We start from the raw sequence: 26004 nt of genomic DNA on the forward strand, positions 1-26004 counted from the left end.
ATGCTGCGCCGAAGAATGGGATACGCCGACCTTACGTCGGGTAGAGATTTACTCGGCAATAGGTCGCTTTGTTTTATATTCATTTGCGCATTTGGACTGGTTACACTTTTACAACAGATTCTCAATGGAAAAAACTACATTAAAAGGTAAGCAATGTGAAATATATATCTTCCACAAATAGCCTATAGGCCCAAATCAAATAATTTGCCATTCATCTGAAGACTCAAATATTATCAATTGCATAATGTTGAAATTGTAAGGGACGGCCTGACATTTAGAAATTGTGTAAACGAAATGGCTCTGTTATTGTTATAATTGTATTAATACTGTCATCATTGTAATTCAGTGTAAATATGGGAGTAGTGGTTGTAGTAATTGCTGCATGGGGGGGGGGGGGGGGGGGGGGGTGTTAAGCTTAAAAAATAGCACATCAGTCTTCCATTTTTCCAGTGGCATATTTAAACTATTCTCATGTGGTGAAGCATCACATTCATGCCACACACAATGCTCCAGCTGTTTATCGTAGTGTACTCCCTTCTTTTTAAAGTGTTTATTTGATTTTCAGTTTTAGCCTTATCTACTGATCATACATAAGGCTTGGATATCTGCTGATATCACAGTTTTAAAAACAACTAAAATCTATTGATGCAGTTTATTGATCCGTATTTTTCACTTAATGTTGATCATTTCTACATGTTAATGTCACAGGGGTTATTGTCAGATTCTATAGTCATTTAGCTAGTTCACCCTGTGGGCTTCAATGCACACACAGTCATGCTGCTGTTTCAGCATAATGCATTCCTAAGATGTTTTGTAACACCTCTGCAACAGCAATATCTCTACCTAATAGAGATACCTTTTCTAATGCAATCTTTTTTGTTAATAGCTCCCATAGTGATACATGCTATTATTAATCACTGGAAGGCTTTGACTTCTGCATTATCTTCTGGGATGTTTTTCATTGTGAGACGAGCAGATGCTAAGAACCTGATATATTCTCATCTTTAGATAGGCCTATTTAACCCCCCCCCCCCCCCCCAAATAGAATAAAAAGATTGTCACACTAAAATACGCCTCCCTCTTCCCATGCACCCCCAGCAATTTCAGACAGTGCATTCTAGCTTTGCCTAACAGCAAACATACATGTGCTGCATTCTAACTGCCCCCCCCCCCCCCCCCCCCCCCCCCCGCCCAATGCCCCGTCACCTGTGTGTCTCCACCACCGCTTGGGCTACTCTGATGAAATCCTGTGGATTCATGGCATCCTGACCCTATGCTATGGCTGAGATGGCATGAACCCAGCCCCAGCAATACCTCTATCTATCTACCTATCTATCTAGCTATCCTGCCCCTCAGTCCTAGCACTCTGACTGGGAAAGAGGGGAACGGGCTACAGTCACAACGAAGCCACTGAGCCAGCCAGTGGGCAACAACAGCAACCATTTTGCTACACAGTATCTGCACACCTCAGGAGAAAGAGAGCGAGAGAATGAGTGTGTTTGCGAGAGAGAGAGATAGAGAGAGAGAGTGAGGGTGGAGAAATGGAGAGAGAACGTTCAAGAGATGGAGAGAGTGAGTGTCTTGAAAATGATGTCACTGTGAGATATTCTCCCCTTCTTCTCCCCCCATGCTGAAACCATGACAACAAGCTAAAGTTGTGGATGGGACCAATGGTCCAACCCCTCCCGACCTATGCTACCAACATGTAGCCCAGTCAAACACTGCCTAAGAACATGTGTCTCAATCTCATGAAATTCTCTTATGCCCCAAAGGATCTCAGTAAACCATATCTGCAAATGACCACATTGTGTGGGTCTGGAAGAGACTGTACTAAAGAAGACACTTAAACTACAACGCAATAATGCCAGTTGTAGAGAGCACTATCTGAGAATAATCAGCATGAAATACATGCACTTTAGTCCTCCATTACTCCAAGATCATTTTAATTTGTTTTACCCAGATTATATTAGACCTTCAGGAAAGTTCAGGGTGACTATTCAGAGAGTGCACAACATGTCTGTTAAAAGACATAAGACACATGTGCTTTGGAGTGGTGTAGTGCTTTTAGCATTCTGGCATGTGATAAATCTCCCCTTTTGAATTTCCACAGTGTGTATCATATAGCACAGCCTGGCTGCTGTGACATTAACAAACACCCCTTAAAGATGTATGCCAGGGTAAAGATCGCGAGGCTGTGAAATCACAGGGTAGAGAGGAAGAAGGGCTTATTAAATAATACAGTGACCCACTTTGGAGCAGTACACATGATCTTCTCTCATCTCCACTTGACTCGGAGAGGGCGATACCTAAAAATACCCGCAGCAGGCTGGTTAGGCTACAAGTGGAGATCCAGATGCCTAAATCCATGTCCTGTTTTAGCACACTCCATCCTGACTGCAACAGCCAGGGGCAGAGTGTCATTGAGATTTTTAAGTGGTTCTCTGAGAAGCCAAATGGGCCTGGAGTATTGACATGATGCCCAAAGTAGTGTTCGTTTTATCACATAATGTGCTTATGGATAGGATTTACACTGTAGTGATACACTTTGCTGTCCACAATGATTTAATGGAACAAAATCACAGGATTATTTGCACAATGGCATGAATGCTCAAATATATTTATTTTGATTCATATGTTTTTTTTTTCTTTCTTAGTGAGTTAGGCTTCAAATATAATGAATGAAATCAAACATGTCCCTTTTACACAAAATCCGTCTTCGAATTAAATCATTTTAATTTCTTACAGGTTTGGATATTTGGTTGGGATATTTGGATTTGCCTCATGCAATTTTGACAAAATCTGTTCAATTCACTCATGTTACTCAGGGAGGAGATGGAATCTGTCCCATCCAGTAGGGGTCAGCGTCGTGGCCTGGGAGGGTACAGGTGCTATGCACCTCTCAAAGGTGGCCTATATGCCGCTGTTGTCTGTAAACCGTTAAGTATCCTCTCAGTTTGTCTGTTCTCAATGTAACCCCTTAACCATAATCATTTGGTTCTGATTTATAGAATGCGTTGTGGTTTTTTAGATTGTGCATGAGCGTAATGTGCAAAAATACCCTATAGGCTAATCTACAGAACTAAGATGTGCTGCATATTGAGACAACAACTGAGATCCGTCAACTAACCTAGATTTGACCTGTTTGACCACAATGAATGGATTAAGGTATATTAAAGCCAAAATGCTGATCCCTCTGTATGGTGTGGTGTGTCTCTGTTTGTGCATTGTGTATAAGAGTGTGTGTGTATGTGTGTGTGTGTGTGTGTGTGTGTGTTTGACTGACTGTTAGTTCTCAGGTAATGAAAGCACAATAAATCCCAAATAAACTGACTCATTTTCTTACTAGTGTGAAACAGTTTAGCCGACTCAAAGGAGACGAGACAGGAAATTGGACCGGTCCTGTAAATGTCTTGGATGATGGATCTCTGAAGCCTGCCAGGAATGTGAAGAAAAGGTACATTTCCAACGTGATTGACTGACTGTACAACACCCCTGTGAGACAGAAAGAGATAGAGAGAGAACATGAGATTTCCTGCTGATAACCCAGCCCCCTGCATGTGTGGCCTGGGCCTTAGAAGCCTCCACTCGCAATGCATAACCAGTATAACCAACAAACTGCTGTACTAACTAACTAGTAAAGAGACGAAGTCAGCAACACACACATAACTATTTTGCTTCTGCTTGTTTTGCATTTCTGAGGAATCCTAGTTGAGATGTTTGCAGGGGTGATGATGACACAGGACCCACTCACACTGACATTTAACTCTGACTTACCTGCCTGCATGTTGACAGATGTTTCCGTCAGAATTTTCAGCCCGATTCACAGAGCTCCGTAATAGTCACACCCTGCCTAGCCGATATTAAGAAGAAAAAAAAACGCTCTCAAAGGTAGGCCAGTCTGAAGGCATTTAAGTACTTTTACAGAAACCCAAGAATGCCTCTTTATTTTTCATTGGTCTGAAAGGATTCAACTCTCATATATTTTCAGTGGTGGTTGCACTGCAGATTTGCTCTTGCATGTTGTCTCATCCCTTCCACCCCCATGACCCTCGAACCCTGACCCCCATCCCCACTGAGAAGCTGGTTGGACCGCGGTTCTCCTGTTGATGTACTGGCTTCTCCTCGTACCTCTGTGTCTCATCCAGCACCCATCTCTCAAGCGCCTTTCGCCCTCAACCTGTGTGTTCATGCATTCTGCACAGCTCTGTGTGTATGTCATATGCATAGTGGACACGTCTCTCTGTTCCCCTATCTCCTCTTCTCACATCTGCATTGTATCTCTCTGCAACCTATCTGGATTACCTTTCCTTTTGTTTTCCTCTCAAGAGAAGACAAAAATATGAAACATTTCCCAGTAGGTCTCTGGCTTCAGTGTGCTGAGGACCTAAAGTCAGTAGGCGTGATAACATGCTGGTTATTAATAGGCACTCTTCCATCATGGATGGCAGAAAGCCAGTGTGGCATGGGCGATCTAAGATGACATTCAGAGTCATCCTCTTTCTTCTCTTCTAGGCTACAGTGCTTATTAGGTGTTCTTCGTTAGAGCTAAACCAAAAGAAACTAAGAAGCTACAGATCTCAGTCTTAATAGGAATTAGGATAAGTATGGTTTTCAATGATAAAGGATAAGAGACATTATGCTCTAGACCTCTTCAGTATCTACTTGATAGCAAGCCAATCCAAAATACACTGCATCATCAGGGGGATGTAGACAACCAGTTTCATTGTTTCTTACACATTTTGATTTTATCCCAGCATCTTGTTCAAATGCATTTTTCTGTCATGTCGCCCATGTTGCCTTTTTGTGTTTTACCTCACCTCATTTTACTTGAACAGCCATGCGTACAACATTAATCCCCCTTTTCACCAAAATTTTCTACCTCATCCTATCTCACTGAGATAGCATTTACTCTACAAATTCACTCACTGCGTTGCATATTGGGAAGGCCGCCATCTTGGATTCAACTGAGCAACCCCTCACCCAGCAGACAACATTTTACACGTGACATCATAATAACGTCATTTTCTGGTTGTAAACTGGCATTCTGGTATAGTAGAGGGGACTTCATATAACCAGATTACAACCAGATAAAGACGACATCAACACGTGATTGGATATACATTTGTTATCTGGTTATATAGCCAGATTACAACCAGATGAAGACATATTTTTATGGTTGCTAGAAAGATGTTTAGCCATTGGAACCAGTTTTGCACGCTGGGCAGCCACTCTTTGTCCCTCCAGTAGACAGTAGGACTCAACATCACCTATTTGGTATCTACTTTTAAATATGCTCCAAATAGAAAGCACCTTCTCAATAAGTTTCAGGTATTGGGAGCTTTTAGCTCTCCTCCTTTCCTGTTGCCTCTGAGGCTAAGCAGTCGGCTGTGGTCCTCAGGCAAGAATTTTTCTGCTCAGGTGCCAGAGAGGGCAGCCTTTTCCAAAGCTGGTACATGGATCAATAGCATTATCCATTACAAGCCTATTTAAATACACCTAGTGGGAGATTTGACTCCTCCGTGTGGCTCTCTGCCTGGCTTGAGAGGGAGGAAAATATTTGGGTTAGATTCTGGGGCTGATGATGTTCTCAAAAAAGAATTTCTGTCATGCTAAAATGTTCACCATGTTTTCACTTTCCTTAAGTTTCCTTCTCTTCAGATGTCATTGTGTTTGTCTCAAATATCACACAATCACTACCACCATATCAATCTAATGTTGTTTTTGTGTTATGTCACCATTTTCCTGTATAATGTTTCTTTATTGGTTTCTTTATTTATTTCCTTGTCTGAAACCTTCCAAGACTCTCAAGCATGTAAAGTTTGTATCTGTCCAATCAGGATTTTTAAAAATTAAAATTGAATCATTCAATGAGCTGTAAAATCTTATCGAATGGTTTGAATCTGAGTGAGAATGATGACTGTGTACAGTATGTAAATTATGATTATGTCTATGCATGTACATGTATGTGTGTATGTATGTGTGTGCATGTCATACGAGATAGGTAATAAATACAAATGTAGGACCAATAGATTTTTATGTGATCTTCCTCAGTTTTATTTCTACATGCAAAGAGATCTGCAGACTTTTATGGTTATTCCAAACTGATGAACTCAGGCTACCCAGCAAGCAAAATTGGGAACATTAAGTCTAAATGAAGATATATTCTGGTTGTAAACTGGTTGAGAAGACGTCTTATAACAGGATTACAACCAACTGGTCTTTATGACAACTAGGTAAAGACATGTTTTTTGTGACAAGACCAAAACGTCATGGGAAAGATGTCATATTTTGGTTATCTGGTCAAATAATCAGATTATTATAATACAACCAGATAAAGAGGCTTTCTTGGTTGCTAAAAAGACATGGAAAAAAACTTCCTTATACAACCAGTATACAACATGAGGTAACACTTTACCGTAGGTGTCCTTATGCATGCATTCATAAAGCCTTTATAACAGCTATATAACACATTATAACATTTGTCATAAGCTGTCATAAATAGTTTTAAATATTTATGTGTCACGGCATGAGATATTATAAAACCAGTTATAATGTGTGTTAAAAATGACTTTTCATCCTGTTGTCATATGCTCTAATGTCAACTGTTAATAACAACTGATATTACACAGTCTGCATGAAAACGTATGTCATATGTTGTTACATGCTACATAAGAGTCTACATACCAGATGTTATAACAGTATGTTATGTAATTTACCAACCTCCTGTGTAACATTATTATATTGAATGGAATGATGGGTGTCATAACCATGTCATATGCCCTTATAGAGTGTGCACAGACACCTTAAGTAAAGTTACATTAATTTGAGGTGCTATAAAACAGTTATGAATGTGCTGCTTAGACCACAGGATGAGTTGAGAGTTTCATACAATGTTACCATTTAAATGATCTCCAAGAAACATGGGCAAATGTTTAAGAAAGGACACATTATAATACCAACAACTTGCCAAAAAAACAAAAATATTGAAACGAAATGGAAGCATATATAATTTTAAAACAAAATCAACGTTGCTGGGGCACAACAGGATTTGTGACAGCTGTGAAAAAAGTAAGATGTGTAGGCTACAGCAACAATGACAGCTATATTACAGTGTGGAAAAAAAGTATTTAGTCAGTCACCAATTGTGCAAGTTCTCCCACTTAAAAAGTTGAGAGAGGCCTGTAATTTTCATCATAGGTACACGTCAACTATGACAGACAAAATGAGAAAAAAAAATCAAGAAAATCACATTGTAGGATTTTTAATGAATTTATTTGCAAATTATGGTGGAAAATAAGTAATTGGTCAATAACAAAAGTTTCTCAATACTTTGTTATATACTCTTTGTTGGCAATGACACAGGTCAAACGATTTCTGTAAGTCTTTACAAGGTTTTCACACACTGTTGCTGGTATTTTGGCCCATTCCTCCATGCAGATCTCCTCTAGAGCAGTGATGTTTTGGGGATGTCGCTGGGCAACACGGACTTTCAACTCCCGCCAAAGATTTTCTATGGGGTTGAGATCTGGAGACTGGCTAGGCCACTCCAGGACCTTGAAATGCTTCTTACGAAGCCACTCCTTCGTTGCCCGGGCGGTGTGTTTGGGATCATTGTCATGCTGAAAGACCCAGCCACGTTTCATCTTCAATGCCCTTGCTGATGGAAGGAGGTTTTCACTCAAAATCTCACGATATATGGCCCCATTCATTCTTTCCTTTACACGGATCAGTCGTCCTGGTCCCTTTGCAGAAAAACAGCCCCAAAGCATGATGTTTCCACTCCCATGCTTCACAGTAGGTATGGTGTTCTTTGGATGCAACTCAGCATTCTTTGTCCTCCAAACACGACGAGTTGAGTTTTTACCCAAAAATTATATTTTGGTTTCATCTGACCATATGACATTCTCCCAATCCTCTTCTGGATCATCCAAATGCACTCTAGCAAACTTCAGACGGGCCTGGACATGTACTGGCTTAAGCAGGGGGACACGTCTGGCACTGCAAGATTTGAGTCCCTGGCGGCGTAGTGTGTTACTGATGGTAGGCTTTGTTACTTTGGTCCCAGCTCTCTGCAGGTCATTCACTAGGTCCCCCTGTGTGGTTCTGGGATTTTTGCTCACCGTTCTTGTGATCATTTTGACCCCACGGGGTGAGATCTTGCGTGGAGCCCCAGATCGAGGGAGATTATCAGTGGTCTTGTTTGTCTTCCATTTCCTAATAATTGCTCTCACAGTTGATTTCTTCAAACCAAGCTGCTTACCTATTGCAGATTCAGTCTTCCCAGCCTGGTGCAGGTCTACAATTTTGTTTCTGGTGTCCTTTGACAGCTCTTTGGTCTTGGCCATAGTGGAGTTTGGAGTGTGACTGTTTGAGGTTGTGGACAGGTGTCTTTTATACTGATAACAAGTTCAAACAGGTGCCATTAATGCAGGTAACGAGTGGAGGACAGAGGAGCCTCTTAAATAAGAAGTTACAGGTCTGTGAGAGCCAGAAATCTTGCTTGTTTGTAGGTGACCAAATACTTATTTTCCACCATAATTTGCAAATAAATTCATTAAAAATCCTACAATGTGATTTTCTGGATTTTTTTTTCTCAATTTGTCTGTCATAGTTGACGTGTACCTATGATGAAAATGACAGGCCTCTCTCATCTTTTTAAGTGGGAGAACTTGCACAATTGGTGGCTGACTAAATACTTTTTTTCCCCACTGTATGAAAAAAATTATAATTCTAGCTAGTTTGTTGCAATTGCAACATTTTGTTGGCCCACCAATGGCTAGCTATTCTGCTAGCAATCTGCTAGCGCTAGCTAGCTAACTCCACTAGCTACAGGTAGAATTAAAAAACGTACTCCGTAGCACATTGCACATTAACATCCTCTTTCACTTAGAGTGACTTCAGAAAGTATTCACACCCCTTTATTTTTTCCACATTTTGTTATGTTACAGCCTGAATTTAAAATTGATTAAATGGAGATTTTTTGGTCACTGGCCTACACACAATACCCCATAATGTCAAAGTGGAATTATGTTTCTTGACATTTTTACAAATGAATTAAAAATGAAAAGCTGAAATGTCTTGAGTCAATAACTATTCAACCCCTTTGTTATGGCAAGCCTAAATACGTTCAGGAGTAAAGATTATCTTAACAAGTTATATAATGTTACATGGACTCACTACTCTGTGTGCAATAATAGTGTTTAACATGATTTTTGAATGACTACCTCATCTCTGTACCCCACACATACAATTATCTGTAAGGTCCCTCAGTCAAGCAGCAAATTTCAAACACAGATTCAACCACAAAGACCAGGGAGGTTTTCCAATGCTTCGCAAAGAAGGACACCTATTGGTAGATGAAAAAAAAGCAGACAGTGAATATCCATTTGGTGAAGTTATTAATTACACTTTGGATGGTGTAACAATACACCCAGTCACTACAAAGATACAGAGAGGAAGGACACCGTTCAGGGATTTCACCATGAGGCCAATGGTGACTTTAAAACAGTTACAGAGTTTAATGTCTATGATAGGAGAAAACTGAGGATGGATCAATAACATTGTAGTTACTCCACAATACTAACCTACTGACTGAGTGAAAAGAAAGAACCCTGTACAGAATACCAAAACATGCATCCTGTTTGCAACAAGGCATTAACGTAATATTGTAGTGAGCAGTAATATTTTATATGTGTATGATATACAGTATATTATATATACTTCACATGCTACTCGTAATAAGACAGTTAAATAAGACACTCGCAATTAGCCTATTAAAATGTATAAAGATGTATAAAGATAATTAAAATATACAAGCAAGCATTAGGCAATGAGTTGACGTTGACTAGCAAGAATTGGTCTGACAATTGTCCATATCAAAGGCAGATATTTAATTAACATTGTACAATGAATGGATTCACATACAATGCATAAAGCTTAAGTTACAAAGCATTACTAAGCATACTTCTAGGCATATAGATCCTAAGCTTAACTTGGAAGACAATGCATCAACAAAGAGATGCTTACTAGGCCAGAGGCCTAGAAGTCTAGAAAATGAGAATTGATAATACAACCTTCCTCCATGGACTGGATACAGGATAAGAGAGAGAACAAAGGCATTTATTTATGTTTATAACATCTAAAGGTGTAACCTTTCAACCCAAAACCAACCACCATTGACCAATCAAACGATACCAAGTTTACAGTAACCTAAACGCTCCCAGGCCCAATCTCCACAGGTATTCAGACCCTTTACTCAGTACTTTGGCAGCGTTTACAGTATTGAGTCTTCTTGGGCATGACGCTACAAGCTTGGCGCACCTGTATTTGGGGAGTTTCTCCCATTCTTCTCTGCAGATCCTCTCAAGCTCTGTCAGGTTGGATGGGGAGCATTGTTGCACAGCTATTTTCAGGTCTCTCCAGAGATGTTCGATTGGGTTCAAGTCCAGGCTCTGGCTGGGCCACTCAAGGACATTCAGAGACTTGTCCCGAAGCCACTCCTGGGTTGTCTTGGCTGTGTGCTTAGGGTCGTTGTCCTGTTGGAAGGTGAACCTTCACCCCAGTCTGAGGTCCTGAGCGCACTGGAGCAGGTTTTCATCAAGGATCTCTCTGTACTTTGCTCCGTTCATCTTTCCCTCGATCCTGACTAGTCTCCCAGTCCCTGTTGCTGAAAAACATCCCCACAGCATGATGCTGCCACCACCATGCATCACCGTAGGGATGATGCCAGGTTTCCTCCAGACCTGACACTTGGCATTCAGTCCAAAGAGTTCAATCTTGGTTTCATCAGACCAGAGAATCATGTTTCTCATGGTCTGAGAGTCTTTAGGTGCCTTTTGACAAACTCCAAGCAGGCTGTCATGTGCCTTTTACTGAGGAGTGGCTTCCGTCTGGCCACTCTACCATAAAGTCCTGATTGGTGGAGTAGAGATGGTTGTCCTTCTGGAAGGTTCTCCCATCTCCACAGAGGAACTCTAGAACTCTGTCAGAGTGACCAAGGCCCTTCTCCCCCGATTGCTCAGTTTGGCCGGGCGGCCAGCTCTAGGAAGAGTCTTGGTGGTTCCAAACTTCTTCCATTAAAGAATGATGGAGGCCACTTTGTTCTTGGGGACTTTCAATGTTGCAGACATTTGTTGGTACCCTTCCCTGTCTCGGAGCTCTACGGACAATTCCTTCGACCTCATGGTTTGGGTTTTGCTCTGACATGCACTGTCAACTGTGGGACCTTATATAGACAGGTGTGTGCCTTTTCAAATCATGTCCAATCAATTGAATTTACCACAGGTGGACGCTAATCAAGTTGTAGAAACATCTCAAGGATGATCAATGGAAACAGGATGCACCTGAGCTCAATTTCGAGTCTCATAGCAAAGGGTCTGAATACTTATGTAAATAAGGTATTTCTGTTTTTTATAAAAAAAAAAAAACTGTTTTCTCTTTGTCATTATGGGGTATTGTGTGTAGATTGCTGAGGATTCTTAAAAAATAAAAAATCAATTTTAGAATAAGGCTGCAACGTAACAAAATGTGGAAAAACTCAAGGGGTCTGAATACTTTCCGAAGGCACTGTACATCAGTGGAGGCTGCTGAGGGGAGGATGACTCATAATAATGGCTGGAATGGAGTCAATGGAATGGTATCAAACACATCAAACACATGGTTTCCATGTGGTTGATACCATTCCATTGACTCCATTCCAACCAATATTATGAGCCGTCCTCCCCTCAGCAGCCTCCAGTGACATACATATAGATAGTATCAGAGTTATCCTCAGTGTTTCAGATAGATACCAGACATGGATACTATAGTATTATTCTATCACGTTCAATAGTCAGTCCTCTGGATACTGTAACAAAGAGATACATTTTGGCCTTCAGAGGGGGAAGGGCTGACTAGTCCTTGGGCATTGTCCTTTGTTCCTGGACCATTTGCCATGCAACTCCAGGTGTCAGAGAACACAGAAATTAGGGCCAAGCCTACAATTTTGAAAAAAATGTGGCAAAACAATTAACTTTTTTTCCTGAAAACAGAGTGTTATGTTTGGGGCAAATCCAATACAACACATTACTGAGTACCACTCTCCATATTTTCAAGCGTAGTGGTGGCTGCATCATGTTATGAGTATGCTTGTAATCGTTAAGGAATGGGGAGGTAAGCACAGGCAAAATCCTAGAGGAAAACCTGGTCCAGTCTGCTTTCCAAAAGACACTGGGAGGTGAATTCACCTTCAGCAGGACAATAATAACCTAAACCACAAGGCCAAATCTACACTGGAGTTGCTTACCAAGAAGACAGTGAATGTTCCTGAATGGCTGAGTTAGTTTTGACTTAAATCTGTTTGAAAATCTACGGCAAGAGCTGAAAATGGTTGTCTAGCAATGATCAACAACCAATTTGACAGGGCTTGAAGAATTTTGAAAATTATAATAGGCAAATGTTGCACAATCCAGGTGTGGAAAGCTCTTAGAGACGTATCCAGAAAGACTCACAGCTGTAATTGCTGTCAAAGGTGCTTCTAAAAAGTATTGACTCAGGGGTGTAATTTCATTTTCAATGCATTTGCAAACATTTCTAAAAACATGTTTTCACTTTGTCATTATGGAGTATTGTGTGTAGATGGGTGAGATCCATTTTGAATTCAGGCAGTAACAACAAAATGTGGAATAAGTCAAGGGGTTTGAATACTTTCTGAAGGCGCCGTACACTTTAAATGCAATTACCTTTTCATCTTAATACACGTTATTTAACTCAAGCTAACTAACGTTATTGGTATCCATGTTATTTGATGATCCAATGAAAAGTTATTGCGATCTCTTGTGTCAGTGAATCATACAGCTGAAATCAGAAGAAGAAGAAGGGTGGGACTTACCAACATAACAATACAGAAGCAAGAAGATCACCTCACAACCCAATTGTAAAGAACATGGATAATGTTAGCTAGTTAGATTGAGTTAAACAACATGTATTAAAAACATGCTCCGGAACTTTGGCGACAACAAAGTATTTTTTATACCTCCCGCTTTGGGCTAGATGTGTCAATGTGTAGTTCATACATTCATAATCTATGAGCAGAATTTTTGTCTTACCTCAATTAGCCACAACATTTCTAATTTGAAAGCAACTGTTTTTCTGGAAGCTGTGCTGCGCCATTTTCCCTACATTTTCCTCCACTTGGGCCAGCCCCATAGCAATTCGAGTTCTAACCAATGAGCTTCAGCCCCTCACCATTTGAGTGACAACTAGCAAGATGCATACACAGCAGAGCAAGAGAGAGAAAAATGATGTGGTGCACATATCTGCACATATGTGACGAAGTACGGAATTTTCGGGGACCACTTTTTGCTCGTGAGCACTACTTTCAGAACTACTGGCTAAAAAGTATACAAAAGTACTGGAGAATCTCTTTAAGATTAAAAAGTAATTGCCTCTAAACTAAAGTATACAGTAAGAGAATGTATTGTGTGATGTGCTGCAAAGTAAGCTTTATAATTCAGAATTCCCCCACTAGCTAGCTATGCATCGATGGGGGCACGCAGCACAGTGAGGCCTATTGTGCTCATGTAGTGCCACTAAGGTAAATGAATGGCTAGTATACTGTCAAACAAAACACATTGTTTGGACTGTGTAGAGCAGGGCTCTCCAACCCTGTTCCTAGTTACCTGACTGACTAACTAGCTAGCTAGCTACCCATTTTTTTGTAATATAGCTGCTCTCATTGTTACTGTAGTCTGCACATCTTCCTTTTTTCCCATCTGTCACAAATCCTGTTGTGCCCCAGCAATGTTGATTTTGGTGTAAAATTCTATTTGCTTCCATTTTGTTTAAACATTTTTGGTTTATAATATGTCTTTTTTTATTATTAAAAAAATCGTAAGTACATCTGTACTCCCATTTGCCCATGTTTCTTGGAGATCCTTTAAATGGTAACATTGTATGAAACTCTCAACTCATCCTGTGGTCTAAGCAGCACATAACTGTTTTATAACATCTCAAATTAATGTAACTTTACTTAAGGTGTCTGTGCACACTCTATAAGGGCATATGACATGGTTATGACACCCATCATTCCATTCAATGTAATAATGTGACACAGAGGTTGGTCAATTACATAACATACTGTTATAACATCTGGTATGTAGACTCTTATGTAGCAGGCATATGACATAAGTTGTCACCCAGACTGTGTAATAGCAGTTGTTATTAACAGTTGACATTAGAGCATATGACAACAGGATGAACAGTCATTTTTAACAACCATTCCTGTATAACCGATTTTATACCGTGACTCATAACTATTGAAAACGACTTATGACAGCTTATGACAAATGTTATAATGTGCCGCAGAGCTGTTATAAAGGCTTTATGAATGCATGCATAAGGACACCTACAGTAAAGTGTTACCCAACCGGACTATAATTGCATAAAATACCAGTTTTGCCCACTGGGTAAGTATGCTGTGTCTGCCTTATGCAGTAAGACAGCCGCAGTCACTCCCCATATTCGCCATTGGCATCACACTGTGCAGCTGTGCAGTTCACTCTATCCAGCCTACTGTACATGCCATACGACACAGACATACCTTATCCATGATAAAGGTTGTTCAGTCTAGGTGCTCCTGCCATGAGGATTTGGTCATATTTTCTCACAATTTACCACAAGATTTCTACCTCCCCCTTCCCCTTTCTCACTACATATTTCATGCTCTTTTTGTTGTTTGCAAAGACAATTTTTTGTTAAGAGAATGTCCATGTTAATTGTGAATGTTAAAATGAATGTTATCAGCAACAAAAACATCTGAAAACAAAACAGAGAAATTATATTACTTGTCTTAAACAGTGGTAGCTGGTGACAAAAAAGTGTCCAGGGTACATATTGTGGATTCCCTATCCATAGGAATGATATCACACCTGCCACTCATTCCATAACAATGTCTTCACGTTAAAGATTAATTTTAATAATGTATTTTAAAGTAAAGCCACAATTGTATTGGAATAAAGTTAAAAATGTCCCCTAATGTATATCATCTTTCCCCAACCCCACTGTGCTATGTGTTTTGTGTCCCAGCTTGTTCCTTATTATTGTTTATTATTGTGTAGATCAGATCAGTGCAGCGTGACGCTGACTGTGCCTATCCCTCCAGGTATCTGGACTCATACGATGGATCCTACGAATACAACTCCACTGCATGCAAAGAGCTCAGGCAGGAGATTATGGATGTCAAAGTCCTGACCATGTGAGTGTAATCGCCTGTGTTACACTCTAAGAAAAAAAGGTTATATCTAGAACCTAAAAGGGTTCTTCGGCTGTCCCCACAGGAGAACCCTTTGAAGAACCCTTTTTGGCTCCGGGCAGAAACCTTTTGAGTTCCATGTAAAACCCTTTCCACAGAGGGTTCTACATGGAACCCAAAAGGGTTCTACCTGGAACCAAAAAGGTTTCTTCAAAGGGTTCTCCTGTGGGGACAGCCGAAGAACCCTTTTGGAACACTATTTTCTGAGAGTGATGCAGTGATGGGCAACTATGATCCTTGAGGGCCTATGTGCCTTGCTGGTTTGTGTTCTCTCTTTGAAATGAGTGTCTAATTTAGATATTGGAGGAAGCAAAGTCTGTGCACTCAGTTCCAACATTCAGGCCCATCCCTTGTCCTTTCCAAAAACATTGAAATAATGATTTTATAATACAACAATAGGAAGATATAGTGGTAGAAACAGACAAGGGCAAAGATACATGAGAAAGTGGACTGTCACGATCGTCAGGAACAGATGAGGACCAAGGCGCAGCGTTGCAGGCAAACATACTCTTTATTGAGCGAAAACACGATCAAAACAACAAAGACGGTAACGTGACAGTACACGGTCAAACTAAACCAACTTGAAACAAGAACCCACAAAACCAAAGGAAAAACCGACAGTTTAAATATGGCTCCCAATCAGAGACAACCAGCAAACAGCTGACACTCGTTGCCTCTGATTGGGAGTCACTCAGGCCAACATAGAAATAGGGAACATAGATCTACACACCCTGGCTCAACATAACAGTGTCCCCAGAGCCAGGGCGTGACATGGACGAGACAGGCTTTGAACCTCTGTCGCCAGGGGGATGTACTGTACAACATGCAGCAGTGCTACCATAGGACAGACTCTGGCACAGGCTTACATATTCTTGAGGATGTTTGAGCTAGTTATCACACCTGCAAGAGGGGCTTGCTGAGGGACAGTGTGCCAGGCCAGGCAGCAGACAGCGCGACATACAGACAACAGCCCCTTGGCTCCGCCAGCAGTTACAGAGCAGTGACTGGCTCTAATTACTCTACATCCAGCCCTGGTAGTGCTTTCCCCCTGTCACGGTTCAGACAGACGACCAGAGGACCACAATTGCGTCACACCAGAAAGTTTATTAAAACTTAAGGGAAAAGGGAAGTAGGGAGTGAGTGAAGGCTCCAGGGGTAACAGGGATCCCGTCCAATGTGCTGGGTCTGTGCCCCCCCCAGTGGCAGCGATGCGTCCTATGAAGCCGGTGGTGGGTGGTCCAGAAGTCCTGGGGGGGGGGGAGACACAGACACAACAGGGCGGATGAAACAAGGCAGCAGTACAGTTCAAGGGAAATCCAAATACGTAGTAGCAAGGCAGAAGGCTGGTCAGAGTTACCGGGATCGAAGAGTAGTCAGGAGTCGTTATGGCAAAAAGCAGGTCTGGATCTCCTGGGGCAGAAGAGTATCCAAACATCAGGCAGGTCCGGGAACACAAAACCAGGGTGAGCCAGAAGCGCGAGCAAACAGGTTCCGGGTGTGAGCTTTGCAGACGATCTGACAAAGGAGAGCTGAAAGACAGGGCTTTAAATACTGGGAGAGGTAGTGGGTAATGCAGCGCAGCTGGCAGAGTAATTAGAGCAGAGCAGAGCAGGGACAGGTGGAGCTAGTTAGGCTGAGTAGAGAGAGTGGTGAGCAGAGTGGAAGAAAATTAAGGTGGTAACCCGGTGGAGTGAGAGGCTCATGACAGAACCCCCCCCCCAAGGGACGGCCCCAGAAGTCCCAAGAGCAACACCACGCCGGGCGGGAGGAGGGGAGCCGGAGGAGGGCTAGAACTCCTCCGAACGGTCCGAGTGAATGTCCTCATCCTCGGAGGAAGCCGGAGGGCCGTGGTCGGGAGATGGGACAGGTCCCGAGACAGGATCAGGCACAGGACAGGAAGCCGAGCGGGCAGGACGGTTAGGGACCCCTCTGGGGCGGCCCCTACGGATTGCAGGTTGATCAGGATGCCGTTGGTGGAAGGCGGTGATGAGAGTCCTATCCACAATCCGACTAGCTGGCACCCAGGTCCTTTCCTCAGGTCCATAGCCCTCCCAGTCAATGAGGTACTGGAGACCCCTACCCCTCCGTCTGGACCGAAGCAGGCGGCGGACGGTGTAAACCAGACCACCATCGACGAGCCGTGGAGGAGGAGGACAAGGCGCAGCAGGGACCAGCGGACTCTCATGAATGGGCTTAATCTTAGACACATGGAAAGTGGGGTGCACCCTCAGGGAATTAGGCAGTTGGAGCCGGACAGCAGTTGGGCTAATCACTCTTATGATAGGGAATGGGCCAATGAACCGAGGTGCCAGCTTCTGCGACTCCACCCTGAGTGGCAGGTTCTTCGATGACAACCACACCCTTTGACCAACATGGTAGGTGGGAGCAGGAATTCTCAGACGGTTGGCCCCGGTAGTGTAGCTGGCAACGGATCTGAGGAGTGTGGCTCGGGCTTGTGACCAGGTGCGGCGACATCGACGGGCAAAAGCAAGTGCAGATGGGCAAGTAACCTCCTCTTCCTGGCTGGCAAATAGAGGAGGCTGGTATCCATAAACACATTGGAAAGGGGACATACCGATGGCAGAGCAGGTCAGAGAATTGTGTGCGTACTCCACCCATGTCAATTGCTGCGACCAGGAGTGGGGGTTGCGTGAAGTCATGCATCGCAGTGCCTTCTCGAGCTCCTGATTTGCCCGCTCTGACTGCCCATTGGATTGGGGATGGAATCCGGAAGTCAGACTGACTGTGGCTCCCAGCAGGTGACAGAACTCCTTCCAAAAAGCGGAGGAGAATTGTGGACCACGGTCAGAAACTACATCCTTTGGCAGTCCGTGGATCCGGAAGACGTGTTCCAGGACCACCTGGGCGGTCTCCTTGGCGGTTGGGAGCTTGGGGAGGGGAATGAAGTGTGCCATCTTGCTGAATCGGTCAACTATGGTGAGAATGACGGTCATGCCACTTGAAGGGGGCAGCCCCGTGACAAAGTCAAGGGCGATGTGAGACCAGGGACGTCTGGGCACAGGCAGGGGCTGCAGCAATCCGGCTGGGGGCTGGCAGGACGACTTGTGTTGGTTGCAGATGGGGCAGGCTTGGACGAATTCCCGTACATCCTTTCTCAGAGAGGGCCACCAGAACCTCTGGGCGAGCAGGTTGTAAGTGCGGGTGGAGCCAGGGTGACAAGCTAGGCGGGAGTCATGTCCCCACTGAACGACCTGGGACCTCAGGTTTTCGGGGACAAAAAGGCGGTCAGCTGGGCAAGTGCTGGGACCTGGCTGGTTACGGAGAGCTTCCAGCACCTGTTCCTCAACAGCCCAGGTCAGAGCTGCTACGATGCAGGGACTTGGCAGAATCGACACAGGGTCCTTGGAGGGGGTGTCATCCTTCTGGAATTGACGGGAGAGGGCGTCTGGCTTGGTGTTGCGTGATCCAGGCCGGTATGACAGAGTGAAATTAAACCTGGTGAAGAACAGGGCCCAGCGGGACTGCCTGGAGTTCAACCGTTTGGCCGTGCGGATGTACTCCAAGTTCTTATGATCGGTCCAAACGAGAAATGGAATGGTGGACCCCTCCAGCCAGTGACGCCACTCCTCCAAGGCAAGCTTCACAGCCAGCAGCTCACGGTTCCCTATGTCGTAATTGCACTCAGAGGGGGACAACCGACGTGAGAAAAAGGCACAGGGATGGAGCTTCCTATCCTCCGCAGCCCACTGAGAAATCACAGCACCAACTCCCACATCCGAGGCGTCCACCTCCACAATGAATTGCCGGTCCACATCAGGCATCTGGAGGATGGGAGCGGAGGTGAACCTCACCTTGAGGGTACTGAAGGCTTTGTCGGCTGCTGGGGTCCAGGTGAAGGGTTGCTTGGTGCTGGTTAGAGCAGTGAGAGGGGCAGCAACGGTACTGTAGTTCCGGATAAACTTTCTATAGAAGTTAGCAAACCCCAGAAACTGTTGCAGCTTCTTTCTGTTCTCCGGAACTGGCCATGAAGTGACTGCTGATACTTTGGCAGGATCCATTTGGATACTTCCCTCTGCCACTATGTACCCCAGGAAGGCCACTGTCTTGACGTGAAACTCACATTTCTCTGCCTTGGCGTAGAGGGAATTCTCCAGAAGACGGTGAAGGACTTGCTGGACATGGCGGGTGTGTTCAGACAGGTTTCTGGAGTAGATTAAGATGTCATCCAGGTAAACGAAGACAAACTTGTTTAACATGTCCCGCAGTACATCATTCACTAGAGCCTGGAACACAGCAGGAGCATTGGTGAGTCCAAAAGGCATAACCAGATACTCGTAGTGGCCTGTTGGTGTATTGAATGCGGTTTTCCATTCATCTCCCTCCCGGATCCGCACTAGGTGGTAAGCGTTTCTGAGATCCAACTTGGTAAAAACAGTGGCTCCCTGGAGCAACTCAAAAGCAGAGGTGAGCAGAGGCAGAGGGTAACGGTTCTTCACTGTGATGTCGTTGAGTCCCCTGTAGTCGATGCAGGGGCGAAGAGATCCGTCCTTCTTCCCCACAAAGAAGAAGCCAGCACCAGCAGGAGATGAAGATGAACGGATTAATCCTGCGGACAGAGAGCCATTGATGTAGTCCTCCATGGACTTTCTTTCAGGAGCAGACAACGAATAAAGACGGCCCTTTGGAGGGGCTGTTCCAGGGAGGAGGTCGATGGCACAGTCGTACGGTCGGTGAGGGGGCAGAGATGTGGCTCTTGCTTTGTTAAACACTTCTCTGAGACCATGGTAGCATTCTGGGACATTGGAGAGGTCAGGAGCGGAGTTAGTAGGTACTGGCCGAGGGGGTAGTGCGGCAGCAAGCAGGCAGGTTCGGTGGCAGTCCTCTCCCCACTCCCTGATCACCCCGGTCACCCAGTCGAGCTGAGGGTTGTGCCGGCGGAGCCATGGGTAACCCAGGATGAGGGGTTGGCCTGGAGAGGGGAGCAGGTGAAACTGGATAGTTTCTTGATGGTTTCCGGACAGACCCATCGAGACCGGGGCCGTGACATGAGTGACCGATCCGAGTAAGTGTCCGTCCAGTGCCCGGGCAGGAATAGGAGGTGTCAAACGGAGGTTCTCCAGTCCCAGTTGGCGTGCCAGCTTGATGTCCATTATGTTGGCTTCGGCGCCAGAATCCACCAGAGCAGCCAGGGTGTGAGTTGAGTCAGAGAGGCGGAGGTGAACTTGCAGCAGGGGTTTGCGGTCGGAGGACTGGATGGTCATTGAACTCAACCGGACTCCCCCTATGCCCGGTGAGCTTCGGCCCTTTAAAGGGCAGGTTACCACACGATGTCCATCACCTCCACAATAGAGGCAGAGGTTTGAGGTGAAGCGGCGCTGGCGCTCTGCAGGAGTGAGAGAGGCTCGCCCAATCTCCATAGGCTCAGACTGATCAAGCTGACCTGGGTGAGTGGCAGTAGATGACAGGAGCCCAGTCGGATCTCTCCGAATGCCGGTAGTAGGTGGACCTTGGCGCCCCCTCTCACGACGACGGGTCTGTATCCTTCTGTCGATCCTGACAGTCAGTGCGATGGCTTCATCAAGAGTGGAAGGCAGTTCATGGGAGACCAACTCGTCCTTGATATAGTCAGCCAAACTATGGAAGAACGCGTCCACCAACGATGGTGTGTTCCAAGAACTTCGTCTAGCCAGGGTTCGGAAGTCGATGGAATGGTCTGCGACTGTACGTCTGCCTTGTCGAATACTGAACAGTTCACGAGACGCCTCTGCGGTTGGTGAATCCAGGTCAAACACCTTCAGCATCTCCTCAGCAAACAGGTCGAAGGTTGCACATGCGGGGGTTTGACGTTCGAACTCTGCTGTTCCCCAGAGTCGAGCTCGGCCCGTCAGGTGAGTGATGGCATACCCAACTTTAGCCCCCTCCGTGGCGAAGGTCCTTGGCTGCAAGGAGAACTGAAGTCGGCAGCTAGTCAGGAATGGCCGGACCTGGGTTGAATCGCCGTTGAACCGCTCGGGGTTTCCAATCTTGGGTTCCGGAGCAGCGGCTGCAATGACCGGGGCAGGTAACTCGGGGGCAGGGCTGGTGGGCAGACTGGCTGGGGTAAGGTTGGTGAGGAGTTGAATGATCATGGCGAGTTGTTGTTGCTGCTGCTGGAACTGCTGCTCATGCTCGTCGGTTTCCATGTCGGGGGAAGTGTGCGCTGAGTCCATAATGGTCAGATCGTACTGTCACGGTTCAGACAGACGACCAGAGGACCACAATTGCGTCACACCAGAAAGTTTATTAAAACTTAAGGGAAAAGGGAAGTAGGGAGTGAGTGAAGGCTCCAGGGGTAACAGGGATCCCGTCCAATGTGCTGGGTCTGTGCCCCCCCCAGTGGCAGCGATGCGTCCTATGAAGCCGGTGGTGGGTGGTCCAGAAGTCCTGGGGGGGGGGGAGACACAGACACAACAGGGCGGATGAAACAAGGCAGCAGTACAGTTCAAGGGAAATCCAAATACGTAGTAGCAAGGCAGAAGGCTGGTCAGAGTTACCGGGATCGAAGAGTAGTCAGGAGTCGTTATGGCAAAAAGCAGGTCTGGATCTCCTGGGGCAGAAGAGTATCCAAACATCAGGCAGGTCCGGGAACACAAAACCAGGGTGAGCCAGAAGCGCGAGCAAACAGGTTCCGGGTGTGAGCTTTGCAGACGATCTGACAAAGGAGAGCTGAAAGACAGGGCTTTAAATACTGGGAGAGGTAGTGGGTAATGCAGCGCAGCTGGCAGAGTAATTAGAGCAGAGCAGAGCAGGGACAGGTGGAGCTAGTTAGGCTGAGTAGAGAGAGTGGTGAGCAGAGTGGAAGAAAATTAAGGTGGTAACCCGGTGGAGTGAGAGGCTCATGACACCCCCCCCCCCGAGCAAATCACATTTCCCAATCATCGAGGAAGAATGTCAGTTCAAGGGGAGCTATTTAGAGACCTTCTATTTCTGGCCATCGCCATCTTCTGAAGACAGCAGACGCAAGGCGTCAGTCAGAGGGAGTGCCTGAGCGCAATGCTAAATCCATTGCCACAGCTTCCAGTGCCATTCTCATGTTACACCTCAGCGCGTGTTTAATATTCATATTACAGAGCAGAGCCAAGTAAAGTGCTGCAGTGTCATCTCTGTGGTTTCTGTAGCTCCATGCAGCCCCCTCCCCCTGTTGGCACTTTTCAACCCCCTCATTGTGAGACCATCTACAGCAGGGATGGGCCCCTGGAGGTCATGGGGCCTGTGGCCCCCCTTTTGTAGGCCAGCAGATCAATTTCCAAAGACAAAAAAATATTATAATAAAACTTTTTTGTTTTACTTAGGGCCCCCAAAAAACTAGGGCCGGCTCTGACTGCATGTGTGGGTATGGATGTGTGTACACAGAGCCGCGAGCCACTGCGGCCCCACATGATGAGTTCAGATGTTTTGTGGCTCCCACCCCCATAGAATGTGCCCATCCCTGATCTACAGTATATACAGTATAGGACCATAGGGTATAGGGCTTATTCTTAAACATGCATGGATCACTTGACTCTTCTCTTGTTTGTCTCGGTTTTATGTGGGGTTTCCCTGCCCATCTGCCAGGGTGAAGACGTCGGAGCTGTTTGAGAGATGGAGGAACCTGCAGGTGTGCAAGTGGCAGCAAAACATGGTGGAGACCAACAACTTCAAGTGAGCTTCTAATTGACCTTAAACGCATCATAGAGATGGTGTTTCAGGTCATCTTTCTTGCAGTCACACTGTACATCTCAAAAAGAATGCTATATCATATTATTGTGGTTCACGAGACCTTAAACACTTCTTGAGGCATTGTGATATCTGATCATCTGCAGAGCGTGAACGCAAAACAGAAGACTTGGAATGCCACCAGAGTCTATTAGCATGTGCCTCTTCAGAGGGGATATTAGTGCTCTTCTACCGTACATCACACACATTAGCCTCCCTCTCCTCTGTGGCCCCATCCATGTCTATCTAGTGTGACTCTGCCCCTATAGTACCAATCACATTGCTTAGATGTCTCTCTGTACATCAGGGCATCTTTATTGTGTGACTAACCAGACTCATAGAGACACTTTCTACTGCAGGGTGCACAGTTCTAGTCCTCAAGGACCAGGGCTGCAATGTTGCTAGTTTTTTGCAGCATCCTTGTTCTACTACAGTTTTTTGGGTCTGACAGTAACTCCTCCCTTCTACTGTTCTCTCCAATAGGATGTCTCTGTCGCGGTGTTGTAATGCGCCCTCCTTCCTGTTCACAACCAAGAGGAACACCCCAGCAGGCACCAAGCTGAGGTATGAGGTGGACACCAGTGGCATCCTGCCCATCAGTACTGAGGTCTTCAAGATGTTTCCTGACGTGAGTGTTCCAATTATAACAATATACAGTATATCATCCTGTATGACTACCTGTCATCCATGCATCCTATGCTATGTACCCTACCTCCCACCCTAAGGTGATGGAACTCCACCTTCTCTGGTTATAAACTGTACCCCATATTTCTGTTTGACATTGGTTCTGTTTCATTGAAAGGACATGCCTTACTCCAAGTCCCAGTTTAAGAAATGTGCAGTTGTTGGAAACGGAGGAATCATCAAGAACAGCAAATGTGGGAAGGAAATTGACTCCGCAGATTTCGTGTTTAGGTACACAGCATCTTTATTCTGTACTGCTAAAAATATTTCCAAGCGTCACGCTTGGGTTGATTTCTTTTTGACTGCAGATATCAAATGGCAAGATACAGTATTTAATTACTTTCGCTCAGCTCAGGCCTTCTCAGAATCTGCATTGAATAATGTAAATAATTATCCTTCCTTCAAAGATGCAACATACCACCCATCAATGAGAAGTATTCAGCTGATGTAGGCGCCAAAACGGATCTGGTGACGATTAATCCAAGTATTATAACGGAGAGGTACTGTAAGGCTATGTCAACAAAAAAGGGTATTCTCACTGGGCACACACTGGTTGAATCAACTTTGTTTCCACATAATTTCAATGAAATTACATTGAACCAATGTGGAATAGACGTTGAATTGACGTCTGTGCCCAGGCACACACACACACATACACATACACACACACACACACCATCTAGACCTGAAATGCATTAACGGCAGCAGTTACAATGGGTGTGCATTGTACTTAGTAAAAAAACAGAGCTGCAGCACTCACGTCTGCTACTTGTAGCTCAGTTGGTAGAGCATGGCGTTTGCAACGCCAGGGTTGTGGGTTTGATTCCCACGGGGGGCCAGTGTGAAAAAAAATAATAATAATGTATGCACTCACTAACTGTAAGTCGCTCTGGATAAGAGCGTCTGCTAAATGACGTAAATGTAAATGTACTTGCAAACACACACACACAACACACACACACACACCTCCTCCCTCCTTATACACACTCTGATCCCTTACCTCTCCTCTCCTCTCCTCCACCACCAGATTCCAGAAGCTAGAGAAGTGGCGGCGGCCATTTTACGAGGTTCTTCAGAACTACGAGAACTCATCAGTGGTCCTACCCGCCTTCTACAACACGCGTAACACAGACGTCTCCTTCCGAGTCAAGTACATGTTGGACGACTTTGACGCCCAGAGGGGCGTGTTCTTCTTCCACCCCCAGTACCTGCTCAACGTCCAGCGCTTCTGGACTGTCCAGGGTGTCCGCGCCAAACGCCTCAGCAGCGGCCTGATGCTAGTCACTGCCGCCATGGAACTGTGCGAGGAGGTCCACCTCTATGGCTTCTGGGCGTTTCCCATGAACCCCTCTGGCATTTTCATCACGCACCATTACTATGACAACGTCAAGCCCCGCCCCGGGTTCCACGCCATGCCCCACGAGATCTTTAACTTCCTGCACATGCACACGCGAGGCATCCTCCATGTACACTCAGGACCTTGCACATGATCATGCACCGGAGCCACGCCCACGGCGTAATGCATCATGGGAAGTCACCATTTACTCCTGTTTTTGTCTCGGTTGTTAATTGATCATCATTTTGCATATCTTCATTTAGATACAATGGTGTTTTCTTACAGTTGATGAGAGATGGCCTTTTGAGCTCACACCGTATATTTGTGCTCTTTACACTAGCTCCATGTGTTGAAGGTTGCTTGCTTTAATGCCAACACTATAATTTATCTTGGTGTGTTTCATACTCTCTTGCTGAATAAGCAACTCCAATGGCCGCCGGTTTCTCTGATTCTGTTAATGTAGGTTGCTTGTTTTAATGTGATGTGATCTTTCCTAGTGATGTCGTTTCTGTGAAATCTTAGTGGCTCGGTGGTACTGTTGTACAGAGGTTTGAACTTAACATGTTGCACAACTATTTACACTGTGCTCTCTTTCTCAGACGCTCTGTGGGTGAGGCAGCTTTTATTTATGTCTGTGTAAAAATCCTGAACACTATAGATGTTGAGCGAATCCAAAATAAATCTTCAAAGATCCAACTGTTTAACCTTCAGTTGTCCAGCTACATTAAACTGTTTTATATGGGTAAATATTTATTATAAAACACTTCCTGACCTGAGAGGACCTTTTTCATAGGTCCACTTTCTTCTGTATAACTAACTAGCCAAACACTGGAAGATATCCTTGGATATTTCTGATGTGAAATGATGATGTTTTATTTGCTTGCTCTTTTTGGACAAAGGCAAGATTATGAATATTATATAATCACCACCACCATAGTAAAATCTCTGACCTCCAGAACAGACAGTCCTAGTCACGCATCATATGTAAGGCCAGGAGGGT

At 44.8% G+C, this 26004-nt stretch overlaps 1 protein-coding gene across 2 annotated transcripts; it reads left to right on the forward strand.

Annotated features, from left to right (window-relative positions):
- On the forward strand, positions 1 to 25158 carry LOC311099919 (alpha-2,8-sialyltransferase 8E-like; the record flags this gene model as incomplete). Of its 2 annotated transcripts, XM_084140636.1 has the most annotated exons (8): positions 1 to 146; positions 3347 to 3454; positions 15140 to 15232; positions 22844 to 22930; positions 23468 to 23612; positions 23787 to 23899; positions 24076 to 24168; positions 24696 to 25158. In XM_084140636.1, the coding sequence occupies 8 exons, from the start codon at positions 1 to 3 to the stop codon at positions 25156 to 25158; spliced, it is 1248 nt and encodes a 415-aa protein (XP_083996762.1). The 2 variants fall into 2 exon arrangements, with proteins under 2 accessions (XP_083996762.1, XP_083996763.1); XM_084140637.1 differs by lacking the exon at positions 3347 to 3454.
- Between the last annotated feature and the right edge of the window lie 846 nt (positions 25159 to 26004).

This window comes from Coregonus lavaretus, assembly GCF_964263955.1.
Source record: "Coregonus lavaretus genome assembly, chromosome: 24".
NCBI lineage: Eukaryota > Metazoa > Chordata > Actinopteri > Salmoniformes > Salmonidae > Coregonus > Coregonus lavaretus.